Source organism: Athene noctua, chromosome Z (genome assembly GCF_965140245.1).
Source record: "Athene noctua chromosome Z, bAthNoc1.hap1.1, whole genome shotgun sequence".
In the NCBI taxonomy this organism is placed as follows: Eukaryota; Metazoa; Chordata; class Aves; order Strigiformes; family Strigidae; genus Athene; species Athene noctua.
In genome coordinates this window covers 72574964-72599742 of record NC_134077.1, presented here as the reverse complement: position 1 = coordinate 72599742, position 24779 = coordinate 72574964, and the positions used below count along the sequence as shown (strand labels likewise).

Sequence of the window (24779 nt, the reverse complement as noted above, 5' to 3'; positions counted from 1 at the left end):
TCTGACCCAGGACATGACTTTATGGTTGTTGAGCAAGTGCACAGTAGAGCTGGAGAATACAGGTAGTTTCTTTCAAGTCTACTTGTCACTTGAACTTTGAAAATGGGATGGTAAACAGTTTCTGTTTGATGCAGTACCATCTAAATAAAAATTACACCTTTCCCTGTAAACTGCCCTCTCTTTGTAAGATACAATTTCCCCTAAGACTCCGCACATTTCTCCCATCATTTCCCCAGACAGTGGCAATGCTGCATTCATGCAGCTGTCAAGGTCTTAAGAGATTACTGGATCACATTGATTTTTTTAACGCCAGTAATTTCCTTTGCTAAGTAAGTGTATGTTCTAGGAACTCACTTAAAGATGCTGGTTTACTAAATGCACCCCCATTTACCTGCAATAACTCCTTAATAAATGAAAACAGTTTTGTGAAACCTAAGGAATTGGTCAGAGGGAGGTTTTCAGGATAGGTGCTGTCTTCAGATCTCAATACAGTTTTGTTACCATCTGCTCCAGACCTTTCCCCTGAACACAAGCACTGCCTTGCTCTCTGTTCCTCTACATAATTTTCTATCATAAATGCAGACTTTCCCTGCAGTGCTTGCTGCTGGAAGCTAGTTTTCTGTAATGCTCTCCATCTCCTCAGTTCTCTAACCTGTTCAGAGAGTCATCCTATTAAATACTGGCAGGCCTTCACTTAATTTTTACATAGTTGTTCACATTATCAGCCTGTTGTAGTGAGGTTTTATTTCCTTACATGCCTGTAATATAGTCAGGGACTTAGTCATAGAACGTGCAGAAGGTGCCATATAGAAGAAAATTATACTATCGTATTGCAGACTGATTGGTTTTAAAAAGAGTAGATACAAAGTACCACTCTTTAATTAAACATTCAATGTCAGGGTAAGGAGTCAATAATTTGACTAAAACTTTTTCCTAAGAGGAAGGCGACTGCATGTGGCACCTTCGGAGGAAAACACAGAATCATCCAGGTTGGAAAAGACCTTGAAGATCACCCAGTCCAACCACTAACCTAACACTGACAGTTCCCGATTACGCCATATCCCTAAGCGCTATGTCAACTTGAAATGTATAAAGGCAGTACCTAAAGAACCACCATGAGTGGGACTTGCACCCTGGGGCCCTGTACTGCTGCACTGCCAGCCTCAAAGCATAAAGAAGCTGCGAGGAGCAGGTTCAGCCAGCTGCCCACAACTGCATTTACCTGCAAAGTGGTTTTATATGCTCCCAGGGAATGTTGTCTTGTCAACAGGTACACCAAATTAAAGGTATTCCCATACCTAATTATCCAGATACATGTATGTGTGATAGAGGGAGGAGCAGCTATCTAGTTGAAGGCTGGCATGTTCACTGCAGAAATGTGGAGATATTGGCAAAAATGTCTGCCTGGACACAGAAATGCCCCATGAGCCATGACTCTAGAGAGAGGATGGAAAAGAAATAGATGGATACGGTGCTGCCAAACACAAAAGGCAAGGATGGTGAGTGTGATCCAGTGAGACCTGCTATCCTAAAAACACAGCACCACTGCAGATATATGTGCAATCTCAGTTTTTCAGATGAGTTGGTTAGCTTTCATTTTTTTTTTTTTTTTTTTTTTTTTTTAGCTGTTGGTGATGCAGGAAGAAAGACTTCTCCTAGGGAAGAAGAGGCATCCATTTATATTTTCCTGAATCCTTCTCCAAAGGATTGTAGTGTTGCAGTTAGAAGCCGAGCAATGTCAGCGCATGCAGCAAGGAAGAGAGGCCTTAACTTCACTTACAGAGGATAAGCAATCCTTACCTCCCACTTTGCCTGTTTAAGTGTGAATCAGTAACCAACTTGATTTGCTCCCTAGCATTTGTATGTCAAGCACTTAAGCTAACCTTAGAGCAGAAAGGGGGTTATAGCACCATTAGTGTGACAGTAAAGTATCTCACTTCCTCTATAAAAATGCTGTTCTGTATTATTTTAAGCTACTTTTATAGTTTTACAAGGTGTTGCTTCCTTTCTAATACAGATATTTCACCCCTAATCCCCACATCAAAAATTCCTCCCACTAAACCTGTTCACTGAGTGGTAGTCTTTAGTGGTGAAGACAGATCTGCCAGTTTCTTACGTTTTCTGACCTTGCTGAAACAGACTTGGATAACACACTAAGCAAATACTGTTGCCCTGGCTATGTTAGGTCTCTCACTACTGAGCACGTTATGGACATGCACCCCACACATCCACTGAGTTCGCAACGAATGATTATCCAAGTCAGAAATAGAAGATGATAATACAGCTTTACATTAAACAATTTCCTAAGCACCTAAAATGATAGAGAGAAATTCTGTTTTCAATCCTCATTTTCATAGGTAAATAACAACTACCCTTCCCAGAAAATTCAGGGGCTGACTGAGTCAGGGCAGCAGCTTTCTAAAGCATGATTTCCATACAGGCAGCTTTTTTAGAAATAAAGTGGTCCACACTGCAGACTGCAAGAGAATATCAAAGCACAATAACCTTGAAGAAAACCAAAAAGCTCATATTTCAGTTCCACAGCTCAGAGTCAATATATTCTACTTGATTGGTCTCTTGGGTACATCTTGGGAACAACTGATTGAGCAAATTGCAAGCAGCACAGAGGGCTAATACCTTTACAGTTAGCAATCCGATGTGACTGTATTTTTTTTAAGATGGTGACATATTTCAAGATTTGTTAAATGCTTTTTGATGTTTAACCTCTTCAGCAAATGAATGTTCATTTGTAATTCAAACAACAGTACAAAGCCACCACAGGTCTTTGTTTACATGGGATTTTTTAGGTAAAATATCCCAGCTGCTACACTTGCTATATAATAGCACGACAAATCCAGAGAAAAAGACAAGATCCTTTGATGTGCCCGAGGCTTTGGGTGCATGAAGCACACGGGGCAGTGGGCACCACTGTTAAAAATAAGGTTAGTAACTAAAACTTTACGAAAAATCAGAACATGGTAAACCACAGCTTGGATTACAGCAGGCATTCAAAGAACACCATTATCTGAAAAATCCACTAGGTAAAAAACACTCCAGAGGACAAAATGTCTGCTGGATTTTGTGGATCCCATTTCTTCACATAAACATTTACCATGGCTAAGTCATGCTAGTTTAATCAGCTCCCACATACTAAATCCCTCTCTGTTCTGTGTTTGCTCAGTACTCTGCATGCATAAGACCCTCAACTCCGTTACTGGCTAAATATACCTCTCTCAGTGGCTGGTTTGGTTTTGTGTTGCTGCACAAAGAGCTGCTCTAACATGGTTGATGGATCAACACAGAGGTAGAAATAAATCACCAAATGCAGGAGCTCCTGAACATCTCCCTAAAGCAGGTGAGAGGCATGTTCATAGAAAGAGAACACGATGCAATCACCTTTCTCTACGCACAAGAAGGAACTTGAGTGCTTAATACAAAGCCTAGCACTTTTACAGCCTGGTTGTCTGAAATTCAGTGTGACAGAAGACATGTTGAGGTGTAGCTGAGGTCCCAGAGTGTGCAGATGTTTGGAGATTCAGCTGAACAAGACAGAGATGGCCCTCACAAGATATTTTAATGCTGATAAATTCACCATGCTGAACCAAACCTAAACAGTAGCTCTGCCACCTGCTGCTTCTGGACACCGAAACAGGTCTGTTTTTCTCAAACAGGGTTCAGAGCAAGTCGCAAAGCAAAGGTCAGCAGCAACTCACTTCCTGTTAATTATCCTTACCTGCTACAAGTAAATCCCTCAGTTTGGGAAGAGGTGCAAAACATTTGCAAAATAGAACCAGAACCTGTTGTCATTCCATCCCAAGGACAGGCAGTTACTGCTAACTTAGGGGCAGCACAGGGACAGAGAAGCTAAGAGGGCTGTATTTCTGAAGGGTCTGTCATGTGCCGTGTCACTTAAAAACATCTGTTGCATGTGTTTCCATGAAACTGCCTCTCTTGCATTTGCTGATAAGTAATGCCTGCACCTGCAAGATACCATTGCTGAGTGGCACTCACTTACACAAAGTAAGGACTCCTTGTATAAACCATGAGTGACGATATATAACAGTAGCATAATCCCCCTGAAATCAGTCATTACCAACAGTTAAACTGTTAGCCTATTAACTATCCTCAAGTGTTGATTTAGGGCTCTTAACTGCTGGCTAAAACTGATTTTCATAAGGATTATACTTATGTAAGGGCCAGAGAAGGTCTAAATTGAGCTATAGCGTGTTTGTTACCAGGCAGACCAAAAAGTAACCATTTAAATTCTCTGTGACATACTTGGTCCCAATCTTAAACACTCCTATTTGTGATGCTCTCAGAGTACACATAAAGTCAGTAACTTTGCAAACAAGTATTTTCCACAAAAGTCATACAAAAATAGAAATAAAAACACTTCCTAATTGTTTCTTTTTTGAAGCTCCAAGCAGATTTAATTAAAATAAGCAAAAGAAGTTGGTCTCTACTTAGTGCCTCCATTACATAAAGAATGACTAAAAATAGAAAGTGAAGCTGTAACAGATCAAGAGCACTTAATGTTCTTGCAGTGAACTGAATCCTCTCAGACTACTTGCTCAGAAGCCCAGAATCATCTAGTATTTCTTGAAACCCAAATTAATCATTTATGCTTTTTGATGAAAAATTACACACAGACAACATTATTGCTTTTATTACAAAATGTAAATAAATTCCAATATTGTAATTCTCATGTTAAATTCAATTTAAAAATGAACTCTAACTGCCAGTCCTCTATGAGCTGGTGTCAGATGTGGCTAAGAAAATAGATGAAGATGATGGAAAATATTCATTGTTTTTTATTGATGTTTTCTCTTCATATTTTGGAGGCGCTTCAGAAGAGAGGTATAGCATTGGTAAAACATCTGAAGGTGAGCTGCTTCCAGAAATTGTATATATGGTTTCGTAGTCTCTATCAGCAACTGTTCTTTCATCATCTGCATGTTGTGCTCTATAAAACACAAAACTGCATATTAGCATATTTAATTTCTCTACAGTGAGAAATTTCACTTGACTTACATGAACATACATGTATGCACACACTCCCTAAAAATCCCTGAAGCAAAAAACTTGCATAAGCATTAGGTTTTCATTCTGTGGGTTCCATTTTCCATTATGACTCATATGAAAATTCTATTGCTTCAGAGGAGAAAGGCAAACAAGCTCCCTTCCAACCTTTCACATCACCAGTCACAGCCTGGCTTATGGGTATTAGCTGCTTCTAGCAGGGCCACCTCACAAATCTTATTAAACCACCTTCTGATCCTTAGCTCCTAATGTATCTTCCCTTTTGTAGTCTATCACAGACACTCTGTCCCCTTCTCTTATGAAAGACAGTTACCAGACACAGAACTGCATCACAAAAATCACAGTTCTTAGCCATCTGAGATCTCATATGAAAGACAACTTGAAACTTTGATTAAGCTTTCCAGCAATCCCTGACAGACATAAGGAGTAGCATTCCTGCACAGAGCTGGAGAAACAGAAGCAACTGGACACGACCAGACTGCTAAAAGCCCAGTGACAGTCAAGGATGGCAGCCAAGTATCCACCCCCCTCCAACTGTCGTAACTGGATCTCAGTTTGTTGCACCTGCACGGTTCTGGTAACCTGCTCATCTTGCCCAGGAGCTCACTCTCAGCATATAGCCTCAGCTGCTTCCCAAGGAAAGGGAAGAACTTGTTCTTCATGACTGATTCCCAGAGGTGACTCTCACCTTTGTGCATACATCTGTACCCCCACCAGGACTGTGCGAGGAGCAGGAACATGGAGCACAGTCATCTCATCTTCAGTGGTGTTACTGGTGTTGGAAGGTGTGAGTTTAAAGAAGAGAGGCGAGAACATACTACAAGACAAATGCTGAAGTGCTACATAACAGATTGCAGGAAAAAAACAGCTACTTATGGGATCAGACCATGACTCAGCTTCCTACAAGCTCTCTCATCCAGTGCAGCTTCTGTCACAGCACTTGCTGACAGAACACAGGACAACAGATTGAAGAGGCAAATCACATTCACTTAGTACCATGTATGAAATGAGTATTGCCTTACAGCTTTGAGATCTTCAACTATGGCGCTATGTCAGGAGGAACAAGGCCACTGCCTGTCCTCCATGAAAGGGCTTGGGAACCAATTTGCACTAGTCAGGGTGCCATGGCTGCTACCAAATGCTGAGCCATGGGAGAGTATGACCAAGTAAAATACCCATAGCTGGTATCAACTCACAGGATCTCTGTGAGAAGCCTGGGGAGCATGGAAGTGCAACAGCTAGAGCACCCTCAGCCACAGATCATCAAAGCAGGAGGTCTGGGTTTCTGCATCCAAGGTTGAGGTGTTTTGTCCATTCCATAGAAACTGCCTCAACAGGTTGGGCTACAAACTGCCTTTTTCTACAGATGTTCACAAGACAGAGAAGTCCAGGCAGGCAATCAACGATGACTGAGTTGATGGGATCACACACAAAGTTTGGAGCACCACTGAGGCAGTTGGTCCAGCTGCAGGGGATTTTGTAGGAGAATGGATGAAGGAAAGAGGGGTCACCTGGTATGTGCACCAGCAGGGAGAGCCCACAAGAAGCCTGAGGAATTGGCTTTTTCACCATTCCTTCACCACCCTCTGTTTTTCCTTTTTCAGCGCAGAATGTGCTACTTGTATTCTTTCACACCCTTTGAAAATCCACACATTTTATCAAGCACATGGGCAGGCAGCCCACATCTGAATTCAGGACCTGAAATTACAGCACAGACAGAATCTGTGACTCAGTTTTGTGCATTGTACTTTTACAGACAGGTGGTACAGGAGTCAGTCTGTCTCTCAGCTGCCTGCAAGGCTACAGCAGAATATGTATCTTGACATATTTCTCCCAGTTATCCACTTCAGCCTGGTCTTCTAAACACAATTAAAGTGATACAGTTTTTGAGGGTGCCCTTGGACCATATTCAAATTGGCTGTTTCAAGGCTACCAGAAGTCCAGGTTCACACTCAGGCCATGTCATTTCTCCACACACATCCATTCGCTTTGTATGTGTATCTGGAAGACGCATGCCAGAACGGAGTTACAGGGCATGCCTGAGCTGTAGCACAAACAGGCTCAGTGTGGTGCCTAACTCCAGGACTAGCAGCAGCTTCCAGCTGTGGACACCTTCACCCAGGCAATAAGAACACAGAGACTTCATGTAAACTCCTCTTTCAGCAGCAGGAGTTTATTTTCTCTGCTGCTTGCTCTGGGTTCCTTTGATTGCAGTAGTATAGCTCTGATAACTGACAAATTTAACTTGCTATCTGAGAACTATCAAAGTCTTTCATACTTAAAATGTTTCTTCTTCACACAACAGATTGTGCCTAGTCATGAGAGCCACTGCTCTCTGAAAAGCACTTCTGCTTGACTAACCTCAACATCTTCTCATCCCCGCATCTACCCTTGTCATCCTTGTCCTGGTTCAGCTAGGATAGGGTTAAGTTTCCCCAGCAGAGAGGGGAAGGGATCTCCAGCCAGGTTATTCATACCATGCTGACGTCAGGTCCAGCGAGGGAGCATGGGAACTTTTTCCTTTGTGGCTTTGGTGGCTGGGAGCACGCGAGCGAGCTGTCTGTACCCACTGCGGTATTTCTCTGTATATCTTTTGTCTTTTTTACTGTTATTACTGTTGTTATCATTGCCACTGTTGTTGTTCAGATTGTTTATTACACTGTTGTATTAAATTTCTCCTTATTTTAACCCGGGGTTTGTGCCCTACTTGTGTCTGAGGGTGGGGGAGGGACAACGGCAACGTGGTCTCCAGTCCCGGCAGGGCTTAAACCATCACAGCCTTTGTGGAGCACCAATGTGGGGCACAAGAGGGTTGAAATAAGAATCAAAAAGGGACAGACCCTGATCAGAGTGTGTTAGAGCAATCTGTTGGGTGTAATTTTTCTGTTTGTATTCGTACTGTTTGATAAGAAAATGTTTGCAATGCTGGCCCACTTGCTTGCGTGGTGGGGCTGGATTAATCCTTATATCCAGTGTATGATCCCAGTGCTGGTGTTTGTTATCGGTGGAAAATGTATAAAGGGAATTGTTTTGTCATACTGGTTCCTGACTGCTTATAATGTGTTTGTATCGCTGTGTGTGGGGGTGGGCCGGTACCTGTTTGCTGCCTGGGCTCTTGTTAGGGGTCTCACCCCCTCTATGGGTGAGCCAGGGGAAGAGATCCTCTCGTTTTTTCAGAGTTTCAATTATCCTTGGAGCCTGCAGGCCAGTGCGATTGTGGCACAATGCTTTCTGAATGCCTGCCTGATTTTGGTTTTGGCCATGCGGCACTTCTCTAACAATGGCAGTGCCCGGAAACCTGCCCCGAGGTCAGATAATAGTGAGTGGCAAAGGGTGTGGGAAAAGATGGGCAAAGGCCTGAGTCGGTGGGCACCTCCAATGCTCTGGAATTTCACTCCTGAACAAATGCAGAGCCCTGGTAAGCTGATGGAGTGCTTAGAAAGGGTGTGTTACCAAGCTGGCAAAACCCAGAGATACAAATCGCTGCAATGTGTTGGGGACTTGCCCATGCCTACCGTGTCCTCTTAATACCACCCACTGCCCTCAAGGGGGAGAAAGGGCTGCAGGATCTGAGAGTGAACTTACTGGTACAGCAGCTGGGCCGGGGGAACAGGCAGAACCAGTCTCAGTCGCCTCCACCAGCACAGCAGCTGAGCCAGAGCCAGCCAGTGCCGGTATCAGTCGCCCCGATACAGAAAACCAAATATACCAGAAAGTCAGCTCGCAAAGTGGGGGATGGGGATGAGCCAGGCCCATCACAGCAACAGGAGGAAGGGCCAGTGGTGATTGTCTGATCTCTATCCCCGACTGAGTTGTGAGATATGCGGAGAGATTTCGGCCGCCTGGGAGGCGAGCAGATTTGCACCTGGCTGCTCCGATGCTGGGAGAATGGAGCCAGTGCTTTTGAGATGGAGGGGAGAGAGGCCAAGCAGCTGGGATCTTTGGCCAAGGATGCTGGCATTGATAGGGAAATAGGGAAACAGACTCAAACCCTCAGCCTTTGGAGGCGACTCCTGCTCAGTGTAAGGGAGAGGCACCCCTACAAGGATGATATCCTATGTCAGCTGAGCCAATGGACCAGCATTGAGAAAGGCATCCAGAACCTCAGGGAACTGGCTGTGTTTGAGATGATCTATGGTGATCTGAATGATGAGCAGTCACCCATGGACCCAGATCAGGCCCCTTGCACACACCTGATGTGGTGAAAGTTCCTGAAGAGCGCACCAGAAGCACACTCGAAAGCATTGGCAATAGTGTCCTGGTGGACAGACACCCACACTCTAACAGTGGATGGAGTGGTTGGCAAGCTCCGGCAATATGAGGGAAATCTCCCTTCATCTCAACATTCCTGGGTCTCAGCTGTGGAGGAACTGTCTCAGAGGGTCCAGAAAGTGGAAGAGGACATGTCCTACATTCCACCTGCACAGGCTGATGTCTCAGCCATTAGAAGTAAACGTTTCCCCACCCAAGAGAAAGGCAGCAGAAGGTACACACCATGAGGCACCCTGTGGTTTTTCCTCCGCGACCATGGAGAAAACATGAGGAGGTGGGATGGACAGCCCACTGCCGCCCTAGCTGCACGAGTAGAGCAGCTGAAAGGGAAGACCATCACAAAAGGGGAGTCCTCCAAGAGGAGCGCAGCTCCAGTGTCCAGTCGGAAATCCCCCAGACAGAACAGAATGGCCAACGTTATGTCTGACCCTCTGGAGGGGACCAGTAAATCATTCTTGCAAGAAGTGAGTGATGATGAGCAGGATTAGAGGGGCCCTGCCTCCAGCCAGGTAGAGGAAAGGGATAATGGGATTTACTGGACAGTGTGGATCCGATGGCCTGGCACATCAGACCCACAAGAGGATAAGGCTTTGGAGGACACTGGCGCACAGTGCACCCTGATGCCATCGAGCTACAGCGGGGTTGAATCCATCTGCATCTCCGGAGTGACAGGGGGATCCCAACAGCTGACCCTGCTGGAAGCTGAAGTGAGCCTGACTGGGAAGGACTGGCACAAGCACCCCATTGCAACTGGCCCAGATGCCCCGTGCACCCTGGGCATAGACTATCTCAGGAGAGGGGACTTCAGAGACCCAAAAGGGTACCGGTGGGCTTTTGGTGTAGCTGCCCTGGAGGAGGTTGAACAGTTGTCCACCTTACCCGGCCTCTCAGAGGATCCTCAGTGGTGGGGCGGCTTAAGGTTGAGGAGCAGCGAGTGCCGATTGCTACCAGGACGGTGCACCGGCAGCAGTACTGCACCGACCGAGATTCCCTGGTCCCCATCCATCAGCTGATCCGTCAACTAGAAAGCCAGAAGGTGATCAGCAAAACTCACTCACCCTTCAACAGCCCTATATGGCCAGTGAGAAAGCCTAATGGCGAATGGAGGCTGACTGTGGACTACCGTGGCCTGAATGAAGTTACGCCAGCAATGAGTGCTGCAGTGCCGGACATGCTGGAGCTCCAGTATGAACTGGAGTCGAAGGCAGCCAAGTGGTACGCCACGACTGACATTGCTAACGCGTTCTTCTCCATTCCGATAGCGCCAGAGTGCAGGCCACAGTTTGCGTTCACTTGGAGAGGCATCCAGTACACCTGGAATCGATTGCCCCAGGGGTGGAACCACAGCTCCACCATTTGCCATGGACTGGTCCATACTGCACTGGAGAAAGGTGGGGCTCCAGAACACCTGCAGCACATTGATGACATCATTGTATGGGGGAACACAGCTGAGGAAGTCTTTGAGAAAGGGAAGAAGATAATTGAAATCCTCCTGAAGGCCGGCCTTGCTATTAGGCAAAAGAAAGTTAAGGGGCCTGCAAGGGAAATTCAATTCCTAGGAATAAAATGGCAAGATGGGCGTCGCCACATCCCAATGGAGGTGATAAACAAGATAACAGCCATGGCCCCACCAACCTCTAAAAAGGAGACTCAGTCTTTCCTGGACGCTGTGGGGTTCTGGAGGATGCACATCCCCAACTACAGCTTGACTGTGAGCCCTCTCTACCATGTAACCTGTAAGCAGAACGATTTTGAATGGGGCCCTGAGCAACAACAATCCTTTGAACAAATTAAGCAGGAGATTGCCCAAGCAGTAGCCCTCGGGCCAGTCCGGGAAGGGCAGGAGGTTAAGAACATGCTCTACACCACAGCCGGGGAGAATGGCCCTACCTGGAGCCTCTGGCAGAGAGCACCTGGGGAAACCCGAGGCCGACCTCTAGGCTTTTGGAGCCGGGGATACAAAGGCTCTGAAGCTAATTACACACCAACTGAGAAGGAGATACTGGCAGCGTAGGAAGGAGTTCGGGCTGCCTCAGAAGTGGTCGGCACTGAAACACAGCTCCTCCTGGCACCCTGACTGCCGGTGCTGGGGTGGATGTTCAAAGGAAAGGCCTCCTCCACACATCATGCAACAGATGCCATGTGGAGTAAATGGGTTGTGTTGATAACACAACAGGCTCGAATAGGGAACCCCAGCTGCCCAGGGATACTAGAGATGATCACAAACTGGCCACAGAGCAAAGATTCCGGGATGTCACCAGAACAGGAGGTGACACGTGCTAAGGAGGCCCCACCATATAACGAGCTGCCGGATGAGGAGAAGCGATATGCCCTGTTCACTGATGGGTCTTGTCGCATTGTGGGAAAACATCGACGGTGGAAGGCTGCTGTGTGGAGTCCCACACGACGGGTCACTGCAGCTGCTGAGGGACAGGGTGAATTGAGCCAGTTCGCAGAGGTGAAAGCCATCCAGCTTGCTTTGGACATTGCTGAGCGGGAAAAGTGGCCAAGGCTCTACCTCTACACCAACTCGTGGGCAGTGGCAAATACCCTGTGGAAATGGCTGCAGCAATGGAAGCAGAACAACTGGCAACATATGGGTAAAACCGTCTGGGCTGCTGAAGTATGGCAGGACATTGCAGCCCGTGTGGAAAACCTCGTTGTGAAGGTGCACCATGTGGATGCCCATGTACCCAAGAGTCGGGCCACTGATGAACATCGACACAACCAGCAGGCAGAACAAGCTGCTAAGATCAGAGTAGCTCAGGTGGACTTGGACTGGCAGCGCAAAGGTGAACTGTTCATAGCCCGGTGGGCCCACGAGACCTCCAGCCACCAAGGTAGAGATGCAACATACAGGTGGGCTCGAGATCGAGGGGTGGACCTCACCATTGACACCATTGCAGAGATCACCCACGGATGTGAGACGTGTGCTGCAATCAAACATGCCAAGCGGGTGAAGCCCCAGCGAAATGGAGAGCGATGGCTGAAATACAGATATGGAGAGGCCTGGCAGATCGACTACATCACACTGCCACAGACCTGCCACAGGAAGCGCCACGTGCTCACAATGGTGGAAGTAACCACTGGATGGCTGGAAACTTACCCAGCGCCCCACGCCACCACCCGGAACACCATCCTGGGCCTTGAGACCCAAGTCCTGTGGTGACACAGCACCCCAGAGAGAACTGAGTCAGACAACGGGACCCACTTCCGAAACAACCTCATAAATGCCTGGGCAGAAGAACACGGCATCAAGTGGGTCTGCCGTATCCCCTACCACGCACCAGCCTCTGGGAAGATCGAGCGCTACAATGGACTGTTAAAAACCACATTGAAAGCACTGGGAGGTGGGACCTTCAAAGACTGGGACATGCATCTAGCAAAGGCCACCTGGCTAGTCAACACAAGAGGATCTGCCCGTCGAGCTGGCCCCGCTCAGTCAAAACCTCCACGTGCTGTAGATGGGGATAAAGTCCCTGCGGTGTGCATGAGGAATATATTGGGAAAAATGGTCTGGTTCAGTCCTGCGCCAGGCAAAGGTAAAGGCAAGCCCATCCACAGGATTGCTTTTGCTCAAGGACCTGGGTGTACCTGGTGGATGATGCAGGACAATGGAGAGGTCTGATGTGTACCACAGGGGAACTTGATTCTGGGTGAGAACATGCCGTGAATTATGCTGTGCCTTTGTAAATTGTTATTTGTTATTGCTAACTGCTGAATGGCAGCTGGACATGACGCAGATGGTATAGAATAAAGGGGTGGATTATGTCCTGGTTCAGCTAGGATAGGGTTAAGTTTCCCCAGCAGAGAGGGGGAAGGGATCTCCAGCTGGGTTATTCATACCATGCTGACATCAGGTCCAGCGCGGCAGCGCAGGAAGCTTTTCCTTTGTGGCTTTGGTGGCTGGGAGCATGCGAGCGAGCTGTCTGTATCCATTGCGATATTTCTCTGTATATCTTTTGTCTTGTTTACTGTTATTACTGTTTACTGTTGTTATCATTGCTACTGTTGTTGTTCAGATTGCTTATTACACTGTTGTATTAAATTTCTCCTTATTTTAACCCGGGGTTTGTGCCCTACTTGTGTCCGAGGGTGGGGGAGGGACAACAGCAATGTGGTCTCTGGTCCTGGCAGGGCTTAAACCACCACAATCCTGAACTGTCAGAATGTTTAGGACACTGAGTAATCAACATGTTCTCACCAGCTTTAGACAAGAAATACTCTCTCTGAAACAATTTAAGCCTAAAACCAGCAGACTGAATGAATTATGTGTGTAGCTAGGGGCATTGCATCCCTCAGCACAAGTCTTCAACCTCAAGCTGGACCTCAGTCTGGAACCAAACACTGAGTGTCTCCCTTTCCTAGGTGGTACATATATGATAATTTTTTGTTTCCAGTCTCACCGTGCACTAGAGTGTTGCACTACTAGCAAAGAAGAGGAAGTAGGGGTTTTGATAGAGATGTATTTATTTAATGTTAAAAAAAATATTTTGAGAAAAGGCAGAAGGACAGTCTGGCTTGTGCTAATAGAAACGGAGACAGCAGATGCTGCATTCTAACAAAGATGGTGAGAAAATGTTTGGAGTATTAGGAGGTGGAAAACAATATGAGGAGTTGTTGATGATGATTGACTAGAGAAGAGTGCCTTGCACAGTGGGGCTGAGCCTCAAGAATCTGCCAGGTATACTCCAAAGAATGACTAAAAAACCACAGACATGGCTGCACACAGCATGGTAACAAAAATAAGCACCATTACTAACACAAGTATCCTTTCCTGTGACATTTAGGTCTTTGGGCAGGAAGAGGGTTCGTACTTGCTTGCTTCAAAAAGAAGATTAGCACTAGAGTTCTGAAGAAGTACCGACATCAGGCACACAGCTGGTCATGGAATGCACTGCCTCATGTGAGTGAAGAAATCTGGAGTATAGTGGAAAGCTACTAAAACAATGGCCCAACAATTACTAGGACTGGACATAGCCAGGCAGGCTGAAGCTCCTGCTGAAGTGATGATGCTTAGGATGCTGCATTTACAGTCTTGTAAACTAAAGTTATCCAGTGAAAAAGTCCTACACTACCTGTTGACTCACAGATCAGAAAAACAAGCTGACACGGGACCTTCCAAAAGGTAAAGTCAAGTCAATTCTGGATCATTAACTACTTGAAAACAAGTTGGGGGTTCTAGGCTTGTGGAATCTAGCTCTTCTGGCCAGATCTAGTTCTGGGTCCTAGTATGTAGCCCTTGCAATAATCTCCCTCCTCAAGTTAGCAACCCATTGGTGGTACTCCACAGAACCTGCAAGTTCTTGTGGTGCAGACAACTCTTCAGTCAGCAGCTCTTGCTCTCTGAGCTTGGTGGCGGCAGCATCCAGCAAATCAGCTGTCCTCAATGTACAGAAGAGTCGCTGCATGGGTAAGGTACAACATCTTGAGACGGAGTTGGCATTACAACCTCCCTTTCAAGCTCCCTGGAGCCTCCTGCTTTTCTGCAATATCAAGGTAGCCTTTTATCTGAACACACTGCCACACCAGAAACAAGGCAGACCAGCACAGCAGGTCTCACTTCCTCAATGTGGTGAGGTAAGTGTCACAGGGAGAACAGAACACATTAAAGTGGCGTTCCCAGGGTTACAGGGCCCATGGATAGGTGGCATGAAGGGTTTGCTGTGTTGGTTCTACAGAGGCTTCCTAAAATCTGGCAGTGTGGTGGTTATGGCACTGGGGCACTGCTGTTAGGGGCACCCTTCTCTTGGACAATCTGTGGAAGACCTCTAATCTAAGTATATATTTAAATAAAGCCAGTGATTCAAGGCTTTGTCTTCACTTCAGAAGTTCTTTTCAGTCATAATAAACTGGTAAGAATTTAACCCTCATGAAGGACACACTGTGGCTCCCGATTCCCCTTTTATACCAGGATATTTTAATGCCACTTCAAGGAAGGTATCTGAAGTAAACTGAGTGACGCACTAGAAAAACTTTGTAGTGCCTACTAGAGTTAATTCACAGTGATTATTTAAGAACATGGTGTTAGATACCTTGAGAAACATTAGCTTTCCAAAGACTGAGAAGAAAACAGTCTTACCCATCGCTGAAGATAGAGTGGTATGGTGGAGGATTTTCACTTGTAGGCAAAACACCTGACATAAGACAGTGTGTCACAGTTGGTGACACAGGGTCAGCAAAATAAGGTGGTGGTGGAGGTGGGAATACCATTACAGCATCGCCTAGGAAAAAAAAAGACCAATTAGTACCTCTGAAAAATTTGGCATCACTGTTCATTCTAACTGTATCCTAGAATATTTCTTGACTTTGGAATGACAGTATTTGTACTTGTCTACCTTTTGAGATAAAGAGAAATGATCCCACATACAGAACTGTTATATTCTGGGCTGTTAAAGTACCTTGGAGGCACATTCAAACCCAAAATTATCCCAAAATAAAGATCCAGCATATTCATAAAAAGATTTCATTTAGAAAAATAAAGCTGGGGAGGGCAAGTGTTCCATCTAGCTAAGAGACACAAACCCTTTCATTATTGGCTGTCTTCAGAAACTGGAAGTGCAAAGCACAGTTACTGTCGGCTCACTTTAAGAGTAGGTGAGTATTTTAGTTTTCCTCACATATGTAAGATAAGGCAATTTAAGTTTCTCCACATCTACTGCAGTGTTATAACAAAGTATTCTAGTCATTAATGGTTCTGATGACTAATTTCACAGACTGCTGCTCACAGCCTGAAAACTGAAACTGCTTTCACAGTATCCCTACTAAATTTCTGATAGCTGAAGGCACACCACTAACATTAGTTCCATAATGCTATCAATACATAATTCACTGTTAAGTGTACTGCGCAGCATATCTACCAATTTCAACTTTGTAACGGAGGAGTTTCAAATTTATTTTAAACAGAAAGTTTTTATTAGTCACTGAGCTTGCATAATTTATATAAACATTCACAGCTGCCTGGCACCTTCTATCTTTTGTAACGGGTGTACAGGGACAGGTCAGGGAACATCAAAAATAATGAGTAAGGTGGGGGGTTATTCTAGCTGACTCACCACTGTTCCAGAATGTCACTATGCCAAACAGACCTCAGCCTTCAGCCTTTCAGTTTTACTTTTCCTGATGGAAGCATAAAAGGAATTGACTAAATTCACTTTTTTGTTTTTAAAGACGATATGAATTCCTTTCTACAACCCTTTGATTTATCCTGGTGGCTGGAAAACTGACTTTAAACCCTCATGTTTTCTAGGGGTCACCAGGTTATAGGTCTGTACCTTGGTTTAGACAAGCAGAAGGAAAAAAGTTTTGCATCATGAATTTCAAGTCCAGTCAGTCAGCAATGACGAGTCAAGTAGTACTATGACTGACTCATTAACCCTTTCTGAGAGCTAGAAAGTTACCAGAATAATCTATGCATAGAATGTATTCATGGGTATTAAAAGCCGTGCTATACACAGGGGAGCATTCCCTACTAACATATGACATTCACTCAAATACTGTACAATTAACAGAGCATCTTGCAATTACATTTGACTGATGGAAGATGTGATCATGATTAGAAAAACCAAAGCAATACACTGCTTATGAATCAGATTCTCCTGTTTAAGAAGTCAGAACTCAAGGCTAAAATAAATCATACACAGTCACAGAAGCCATTAGATCTGTGATTTGCAGTATCAGCTATAAGCTTTGGGAAAGGAAGTGGAATTGGACTCATTTCTGTCAGATTACATGACTTCTTTTGAATAGACAGTCAGACCTTTCTTTTTATGCCAAAGGAGAGGTTTCATCTTTGAAAGGTAACTGAATGGACCATACAGAAAACATATGAGACTAAGCAACATTCTTTTGTATTGGTTGGTTTGACATGCCAGAACCAATGTGCTTAGAGCTCAAATGAGTGATAGTCAGAGGTAAATCAGTAGTGGGAAAAAGGCCCTACTAATGCTTAAATATAAAGTTTACACATTATTTACCCACCTACTGTAACCTGAAAAGATTCAGGGCTCTGAGGATGTTCTTCACTTTCACAAGATTCTTGGTTGAGATTTAAGTTTTGTTTCTTTTTAATGTGAGCTATCACGAAGAAACACAACCCAGTGAGCACAATCAAAGGTCCCATGATTTGAAGTGACAGGAATCCACAGCCCTGGAGGTCCACATCAGAACTGCCGGTGTGGTTGAGCTGTATGCTGTGCCAGCTGGGGCTGCAGCCAGGAACCCAAATGCCCAGGATGCTAATTAGCATTCCACTAGTTAAAAACAGGAATCCAAATATGAGAAACTGCGCAAACTGGCAGTTCCCACGACAAAAAACAAAGCTGTACACCTGCTCATTTTGCAATTGTCTTTGTCTTATATACAGCCTGGCCCTTGATCGAGCCAGTAAAACAAAAACCAGTCCAGTTACAGCCAGCACGGGCCCAGCAGCCTTAAGGACCTCACTACAGTCACTGAAGGTTCCAGATGGGCAGGACTGAAGAATAAAGACTGAAAGCAGGAATCCAGCACAGAGCAACACAGCTCCAAAAACAAAAAGGAAAAAAATAAGTTTCCCATGTTGTCCATTATTTCCTTCACCTCCTGGTGCAGGAACAGCCACTGGATACATTACAACTGAATCTCCTCAAGCAGATGAGTTGGGTGTTTTTGTGGCTTTTTTTTCCTGTTAGCATTAAGTGGCAGAAAACTACAGTAGATCTGTGAACACGAAAATACACGAATCAAAAGAAGAAAAAACCCACAGTGGGACTAGCTATATTATAATATTTACTTCTGTATTTGCTACCCAGCTGATATGGTATACTCTTGGTGTATTTTCTGTTTGGTACCTCTGTTATGGATAAATGGCCTAATCAAGTCTGCTGCCATTGAATGCCAATGAAAAGACAGAACTTGCTTCACACAGACTAAAAACAGCTGTAATTGGTGTTGCACAGCTAAATAAATTATTTCTTTAGATACACAGTCATGATTAAGGTGACATTATTTTCAAAGGCTGAATCTTGGGAACAAGGACAGGCTAGATTTCTCCTTGAAAACAGAGAGCTAGGGGAAATTTCTGTAGTGAATGGAAGGAAGTACCAGCTCTTGAGAAAAAAAACCTTAATGCAAATAAGTTTTGCTGACTATTGGCTTTTTTACCTCGTAAATCTTCTAATACATACCTTTTCAAAGCATATAAATCTTGCTTCTCCTTCCACAGGCAATAAAGACTTTTCTGTTTCTCTCCTTAAATCAGCTTCCTGTCCTATACAGCTGCAAGAACTCATACACAGAGGATTTTTGGTTCCGTTCTGAAACGACAAAAAAAAAAAAGCCATACTAAGGACCACACATTTCAAGTCTCAATGATTCCATAGTCAGAGTCAGTGAGTATACTGCTCCCACACTTCAACTTCTCCTACTCCTGAATCCTTTGTCTATGCTCCAAGAAAGCTTTAAGAGGAAATATAACAGAGGTGTCTCCCAGAGGACTTCTCAGCCCACAGGAGTCTAGATTCAGAAGTAAAACAGAAGAAAACAGAAACTAGTGCTGAGGCCAGTAACAGTCCATATGGTACTACGGGTAACAAATCTGCTGGATGTGGACAAACGGGCAGGGAAGGCCTGACTGTAAGTTAGGCCACAGTGTCATCCAGTAAGCTCTAGGGGGAAATAAAAAAAAAAAAGATTATTTCTGCCATTGCTTACAAGGAAATTTGTGCTACTCTGGCTTAGAGAGCTCAGGTGGACACCTGTACTCCATACCATAGAGACGAGCAACCATGGAGATCTTGGTCCAAATAGCTACCATCCATCATGAGAAAGCTGTCCCCAACCAAGTGCAGAAGGTATTTAAGCGTGCTCATATTGCAGTGTTTTAACACTGCCCTCTTTACCTCACCAGCTGTCTCCCATGACAACTTCATCTATGACTTGGATATATCAGGGAGGATATATAGGGACTGGGGGAGTTCGTTGCAGATGGAAGCTGCAAATCAGTTTAGTTACTGTTGTTTGTTAGTTAACCTCCAGCCTTTCCTCTATCAGCTTCCAACGCCCTGCCACTAATTCAGATGACTGGAAGCTAAAAGTCAAGTTAGATTGACTCCTCCTTACATATGCCTCAACAACAGTTATTCCACATGAAAAACAAAGTAGTATGTGATTTCTGGAAGCAAGCTGTTGAACATGTGTCAGCCACAACAAGCTTCGTGTTACTCTCCAGTAACTGCAGTGCCCCACTGGGATGAAAACAAAACACAACCATAAAACCCACTAGTCACTAATACATAATTATCTGTCTGCAATGCAAGGCAATCTATCAAGTCATTTTACTTAAGCCACTTTTAAGAGTAGGACCCAGTTAAAGAATCGGCTGAACAGATTACACGAATGGTCAAATTATTAGATGTTTTACTGCTGAATGTTAAACCACATTAGAAGGCAGATAGCAGCATGCAGGTAAAAGGCACAATTAGCACAAAACTCAATGGGCAAGGAAACAGGCTACACCACAGAGCAACAGAAGGCCACTACAGGAAAAGAACAGTCTCCCAGCTGGCTATCTCAAATAGAAAAACTGAGAGACCTCCCCTAATGCATCCCATTGCTGTGGTCATTGTAAACTATGTCTGCTATGTTTTCTTCACTGTTCTGAATTCAGTCTATCCCTCTACTAAGACTGATTTGAAAAACGATCAACTGAGGCTCCCTTGGTAAAAGAGTCACAGCTTCACTTGGGGGAAAAAAAAGTTTATAGAGAGCACTAAAGATAGGAGAATGCATCATGAAAAAGAAATTAAAGAAATTCTAATAATTTCAAACTGAGGACCTTCATCTAAGCACACTTTCAATACTGCATGAGTTGGAGTCAGTTTGAAGGCTCTACTGATCAGAGAAAACAGATTCAGTTGATCATTCCTGCTTCCTCAATTTCACTAGTCTTTCCTAAGTTAATGAAATTTTTTCTCATAACTGCATATGCTCCTTCATGTCTAGAATTTTTCCTTGTTTTCATCATTGATCCGAGGTGACTCTGATTTATTGACCAATAAATGCACAAAACTGAGTAAAGAGCCTCTGAAATGCAAAAAATCTCCAAACAACCCGCTAAAGTCCAGTTTCAGACACAACAGTCTTAAAATACTTTTCTGCTGAGGCACATTAACCAGTGTAACACCAATACACTGTAATTAGAAACTTTTCTTCAGAGAAAACACTGAATCCTTTCTTTGCCGTTCCCTCTAGGGAAGAAAATATGGACATAAGTACAAGTAAATTAGGACAAAAGTAAGTAATATGAAGAAAAAAAATATCAAATGCTTAGCCCTTAAAATAAAAATCTAGAGATTTGTTCTTATTACTTAAACACAGTGCCTGCATCTCTTCCACCAATCTTGTTGTTATGAGATGAAGTTAAAACACACATTAGAAATTAAGTATGTGCTTATTTTCTTAATTCTTACAGGCCACAAAAGGAGGAACATTCAGAACAGTCTGTTGTGGCTTTGAAGATGAAAGCCACAGATTTTATGCTGCAAAATCCAAAGGAGAACTAATTTTCACTTACACTACCACCAGATTTAAATAGAAAACCCAATGCAAAATTAAGTTTTATTTATTGTGTTTTGAGAAAAACTATTTCAAGAAAGAAGTAAGCTCTATGTTGACGATGTACTTGAAAAACTTCCTTTAGATCTGGTATCTCCTCAGGCATACTGACATAAAGGAATAATCCCTACCTATTTACCCCACATCTGAGAGCAGACATGGAAATACCAGGTCAGAAACTGCTAGAGCAAAATCCAGTAGTGGGGAGGCAGTTAAGTATGAGGGAAGAGGGAACTGGAAACAAAGCTCATAAAGGAAGTCTGGTTATGAGCTTAACTTGAATGATACAGTGTTTTACCCTTTTTAAAATCTAATCCATGCCAGATACATAGAACAGGAAATAACATCACAATTTCTTGTCATTTTTCTGTGTAACACTTGTAATACAACTTTGACATTATGGACAAGTCCAAGGATTTTAAAATACAAGCTGGGACTTTTTGCTTTCCGTTTGAACCTTCAGAGTTCATATTGTCCAAGATTTCCACGGCAAACACCAGAACTATAAATTTACTCCCCATTGCTCATTTGAAATTTGATAGCCTCATGCAGTCATATGAATTCAGGAATTGAGGATTAAAAGAAGAAAGCACTTGAAGAATTAAAACACTGTTGTCCCTCTGTTTTATGTTTCCCAGAGTATGCCCTGTTCCTGCTCTTTTGCTTGCAAAAGCACCCAAATCATTTAATGCAGAAGGATCAGGTCTAGCCTGTGTTATTTCAAGAACTACAATACCCTGTCAGCCGTAACCCACAATGGAAACCTCATTAGAAGTCACAAGCCATCTTTTTCAAGAGTTTTCCATTTAAGTGTTATACTTTCAATTTTTGAACTGCTATTGGGAAGTTGCCATTGTGCAATTATTCTTTTTTTCCCCAGGTTTCAAATTAAACAACAATTCCTGACAGGACAAGCTACCTGGAAGGAAAAGTCCTCTCAACTTCATTCATTTTAACTTTCATGTCAAAACATGAATGGCTCTACATTTCCTCTCACTCCCTGTATCTAATTTCGTCCTCCATTCACATCTGCCTCTGTACCCATGCCATTTTCTGTTCTTTATCGTATCACAGTTTCCTCCCTGGATTGCAGTCTGAACTTGACATTCAGCAGGAGCAAACATCCATGAGCACAGCTGGTTAAACTAAAGTGAATTTGAGTTTGCCACCTTCACCCCTACACTCTTCTCTCTCCACAGTGTTTTTATATGAAAAAACAGAGGGAAATGCCTGATAGGATGTATTCTCAGTTTTCTACTTTTAAGCAACATTAAGACTACAAGCACTAACAAGCTCTGAGATGCCAATTATATCCAATTTGACCTCTGGTGTATGCAGTCTTTAATTAGTGCCTGACAGTGCTCTCACCTCACAGAGCACTCAACTCTGATATGCCAGGACAAGGATTTCCAAGATTTTGACACTGTGTGAAAAGATCCCTAAGCAGGGAGCTGATGCCACAGAAGGAAACTCTGCTCATATGGGTGAACAAAATAATTGTGTCAGCTCACAGCATAAGAAGGGTAATGCTGTGCTGTTATTTACAAGCATTGCAAGTGGGGCAGGAGTCCATGTCTGGAGAAGTGCTGGAAAGCAGCTGCAGTAGGTATTTCCAGAAAATGGGATGATTCCTGCCAGTCTCCAGACATGTGTGCCAGGGATTCTGGCCTGATTTCTTCTCACCACAAACTGGCAGCATCAGGGATTCTGACCTGTGCCAGACAGAACTGCACTCCGTGAAGAAGCTGCAACTACTATCCCTCTGGGCTACAAAGCAGCTAGAGTAAAAGGTGGTCCACAAATGCTCCCCACTCACTTTGGCAGGGAAGAGAGTCCTAATGCCACAGTCTGCGTGAGGACCCCAAAAGGGTGTCTGGACACAGAGAGGAGCTGGTAAAGCAAAGTCTGGTAATCCACTGGGCAGATGCCGTGAAGGCAACTATGACAGCACCTAGATTCAACAATGGGTTCTAAAGGGTCCCATGCATACGGGCGTGATGATTTTTTACACAACACATTGGTGGCACACAAAAGCTGGGACAAAGCAGCTCTTGTTTTCTGGAGTACCTGCAGGGAGACTAGGGAGAAGGTAGACAGACATGGTTAAAGCCAGAGCTGACTTTCTTCAAACAGGTAATAGAATTTCTGGCAAATTCTGGGAACGTCTGTCCCATGGGGCTGATGTACATCAAAGCAGCAAAAGGCACAGGCAAAGAGCCTTGCAGATCTTTGAGAGGATACGACAGTGACCATCAGGAAGCTGTAGGACTCCAAAAGCTGCCTGCCCCATTTCTTAAAGTTGGCCTGCAGCATTAAACCACAGTCAACTCATGGACAAGCAATTAAGCTCTACTCCAACTGGAAAAAGCAGCATCCCATGGCATATACCTCCTCATGCACCAGTCTGTCAGGCATTGCTCTCCTAAGTCACGCCAGTATTCAACAGGATGGACCACGCCCTGAAAGCACAGCTCCTCTGCATGATGGAGTGAGAGGCAGGGCAGGGGAGCCTGTCCACCATCTCCCCGCAAGGGAGAAGCACCCGGCCTACACAGGGCCAGCCCACCACCCCAGTGAAAGCCTCCTCGCCAGCACCTCTCCAGCTGTACGCCACCAGCAGCGTCCAGAGCACTGTATGTCAGCAGAGAAATTTGTGGAGGCCCCTTCTCACAGGAATGGTGTAAAGGTCATTATGGTTAAGCACTGTGGGGGGGTGATAAAGAGGCTTTTCTTACCCCAGGACGTTTATGTCCTGGATAAACGACACGCAGGGGCCCAGCCCCAGCCTCCACCTCCGAGAGTGAAAAACACGGCAATGACCGCGGCCGAGACGGCGGCGGCCGCTGGAAGATACGGCACAGGCCCACCCGCCCACCGCGGCCCCCCTCGCCGGGGGAAGCCGGAGGTCGAGCCGCCCTCCAGCAGCGCCCGCCTCCCGACAGGAAGGCTGCCCGGCCGGCCGGGCCCCCTCTCCCCACCGCGCCCGGCCTCTCCTCGCACCGGCGCGCCCCGGCTCTCTCCCGCCCCGGAGGAGCGGCCAGGGACCCGCCCGCCATTTTCGCGCCTGTCCGGTCGCTTTCTTCATCCCGCGGCGGGAGCGGCGGCGGGGCGCGGGCAGAGCGGAACAGGTGCGAGACAGAGTCAGCGGCGAAGGGCTCCCAGCGCCCGCCCCTTACCTGGCCGCGGTGCGAGGGACTGCCGCGGCGCAGCCGGCACCGCTATTTAAGCACCTGCGCCAGGCAGCGCGCCCCTGGGCGGTAGCGGCGCGGGGCAGGGCCGAGCCGAGCCGCCCCGCCCCGCCCCGGGCACCATGGGCGCGGCGGTGGCTGCTGCGGCACCGCCCCCCCCGGTGGCGGCCGCGGCCGCGGCTGGGGTCGCTCTTCAGCCGCCCCGTTGCAGCCGGGCGCTTCCCGCCCTGCCGCGGCCCTCAGGGCCGGGGGGCGCCGCTGAGGCGGAGGCTCCGTCGCCTCTTGCCCGCAGGCCCCGTCCGCCTCGGGGCGGGGCTGTGCCCGCAGCCGGTCCCGCGTAGGGCCCTACCCGCTGCCCTGGCGGGTGAGGAGGAGGAAGAGGCGAAGGAGGTGTGGGGTGGCGCCATGTTAGTCACGCCTTCGAGGCGCTGAGGTAGTCCGCCGCCCTTAGCGCTGAGGGCCAGGCGGAGACGGTCCTCCCGGGTGGTTGTAGGGCGGATCAGCGGCGGTGCGGGTGTGTTTGCCGCCCGGCTGCGAATATTTCCAAGCTAATGGGCGGGAGTGCGGGCGCAGCTCGCTGGGCAGGGCCATTGCAGGCGTCTGTGGAGGCCTGTGTATGTGGCCATGGTCCGATGGGCGCCTGAAAGAATGGTGGCGGGTGAGCATCACTCTCAGAGAGGTTGT

The 24779-nt window shown here is 45.8% G+C and overlaps 1 protein-coding gene across 1 annotated transcript; it reads right to left on the bottom strand.

Annotated features, from left to right (window-relative positions):
* Positions 1-4415: 4415 nt before the first annotated feature.
* TMEM171 (transmembrane protein 171) lies at positions 4416-24377 on the bottom strand. Its single transcript, XM_074932811.1, has 5 exons — positions 24084-24377; positions 18480-18608; positions 17293-18012; positions 15395-15536; positions 4416-4963 (listed from the first exon to the last, which is right to left on the bottom strand). Exons 3-5 carry the CDS (start codon positions 17921-17923, stop codon positions 4747-4749), a joined length of 990 nt encoding a protein of 329 aa, XP_074788912.1. The 5' UTR covers positions 17924-18012; positions 18480-18608; positions 24084-24377; the 3' UTR covers positions 4416-4746.
* Between the last annotated feature and the right edge of the window lie 402 nt (positions 24378-24779).

Excerpts from the sequence above, each read along its gene's own strand:
- TMEM171 (XM_074932811.1), bottom strand. The coding sequence starts at position 17,923 with ATGTATCCAGTGGCTGTTCCTGCACCAGGAGGTGAAGGAAATAATGGA. Across the intron at positions 15,537-17,292 it reads ATCTTTTCAGGTTACAGTAG|GCGATGCTGTAATGGTATTC; the intron begins GTGGGTAAATAA and ends TTTTTTTCCTAG. Across the intron at positions 4,964-15,394 it reads CACTCTATCTTCAGCGATGG|AGCACAACATGCAGATGATG; the intron begins GTAAGACTGTTT and ends TGTGTTTTATAG.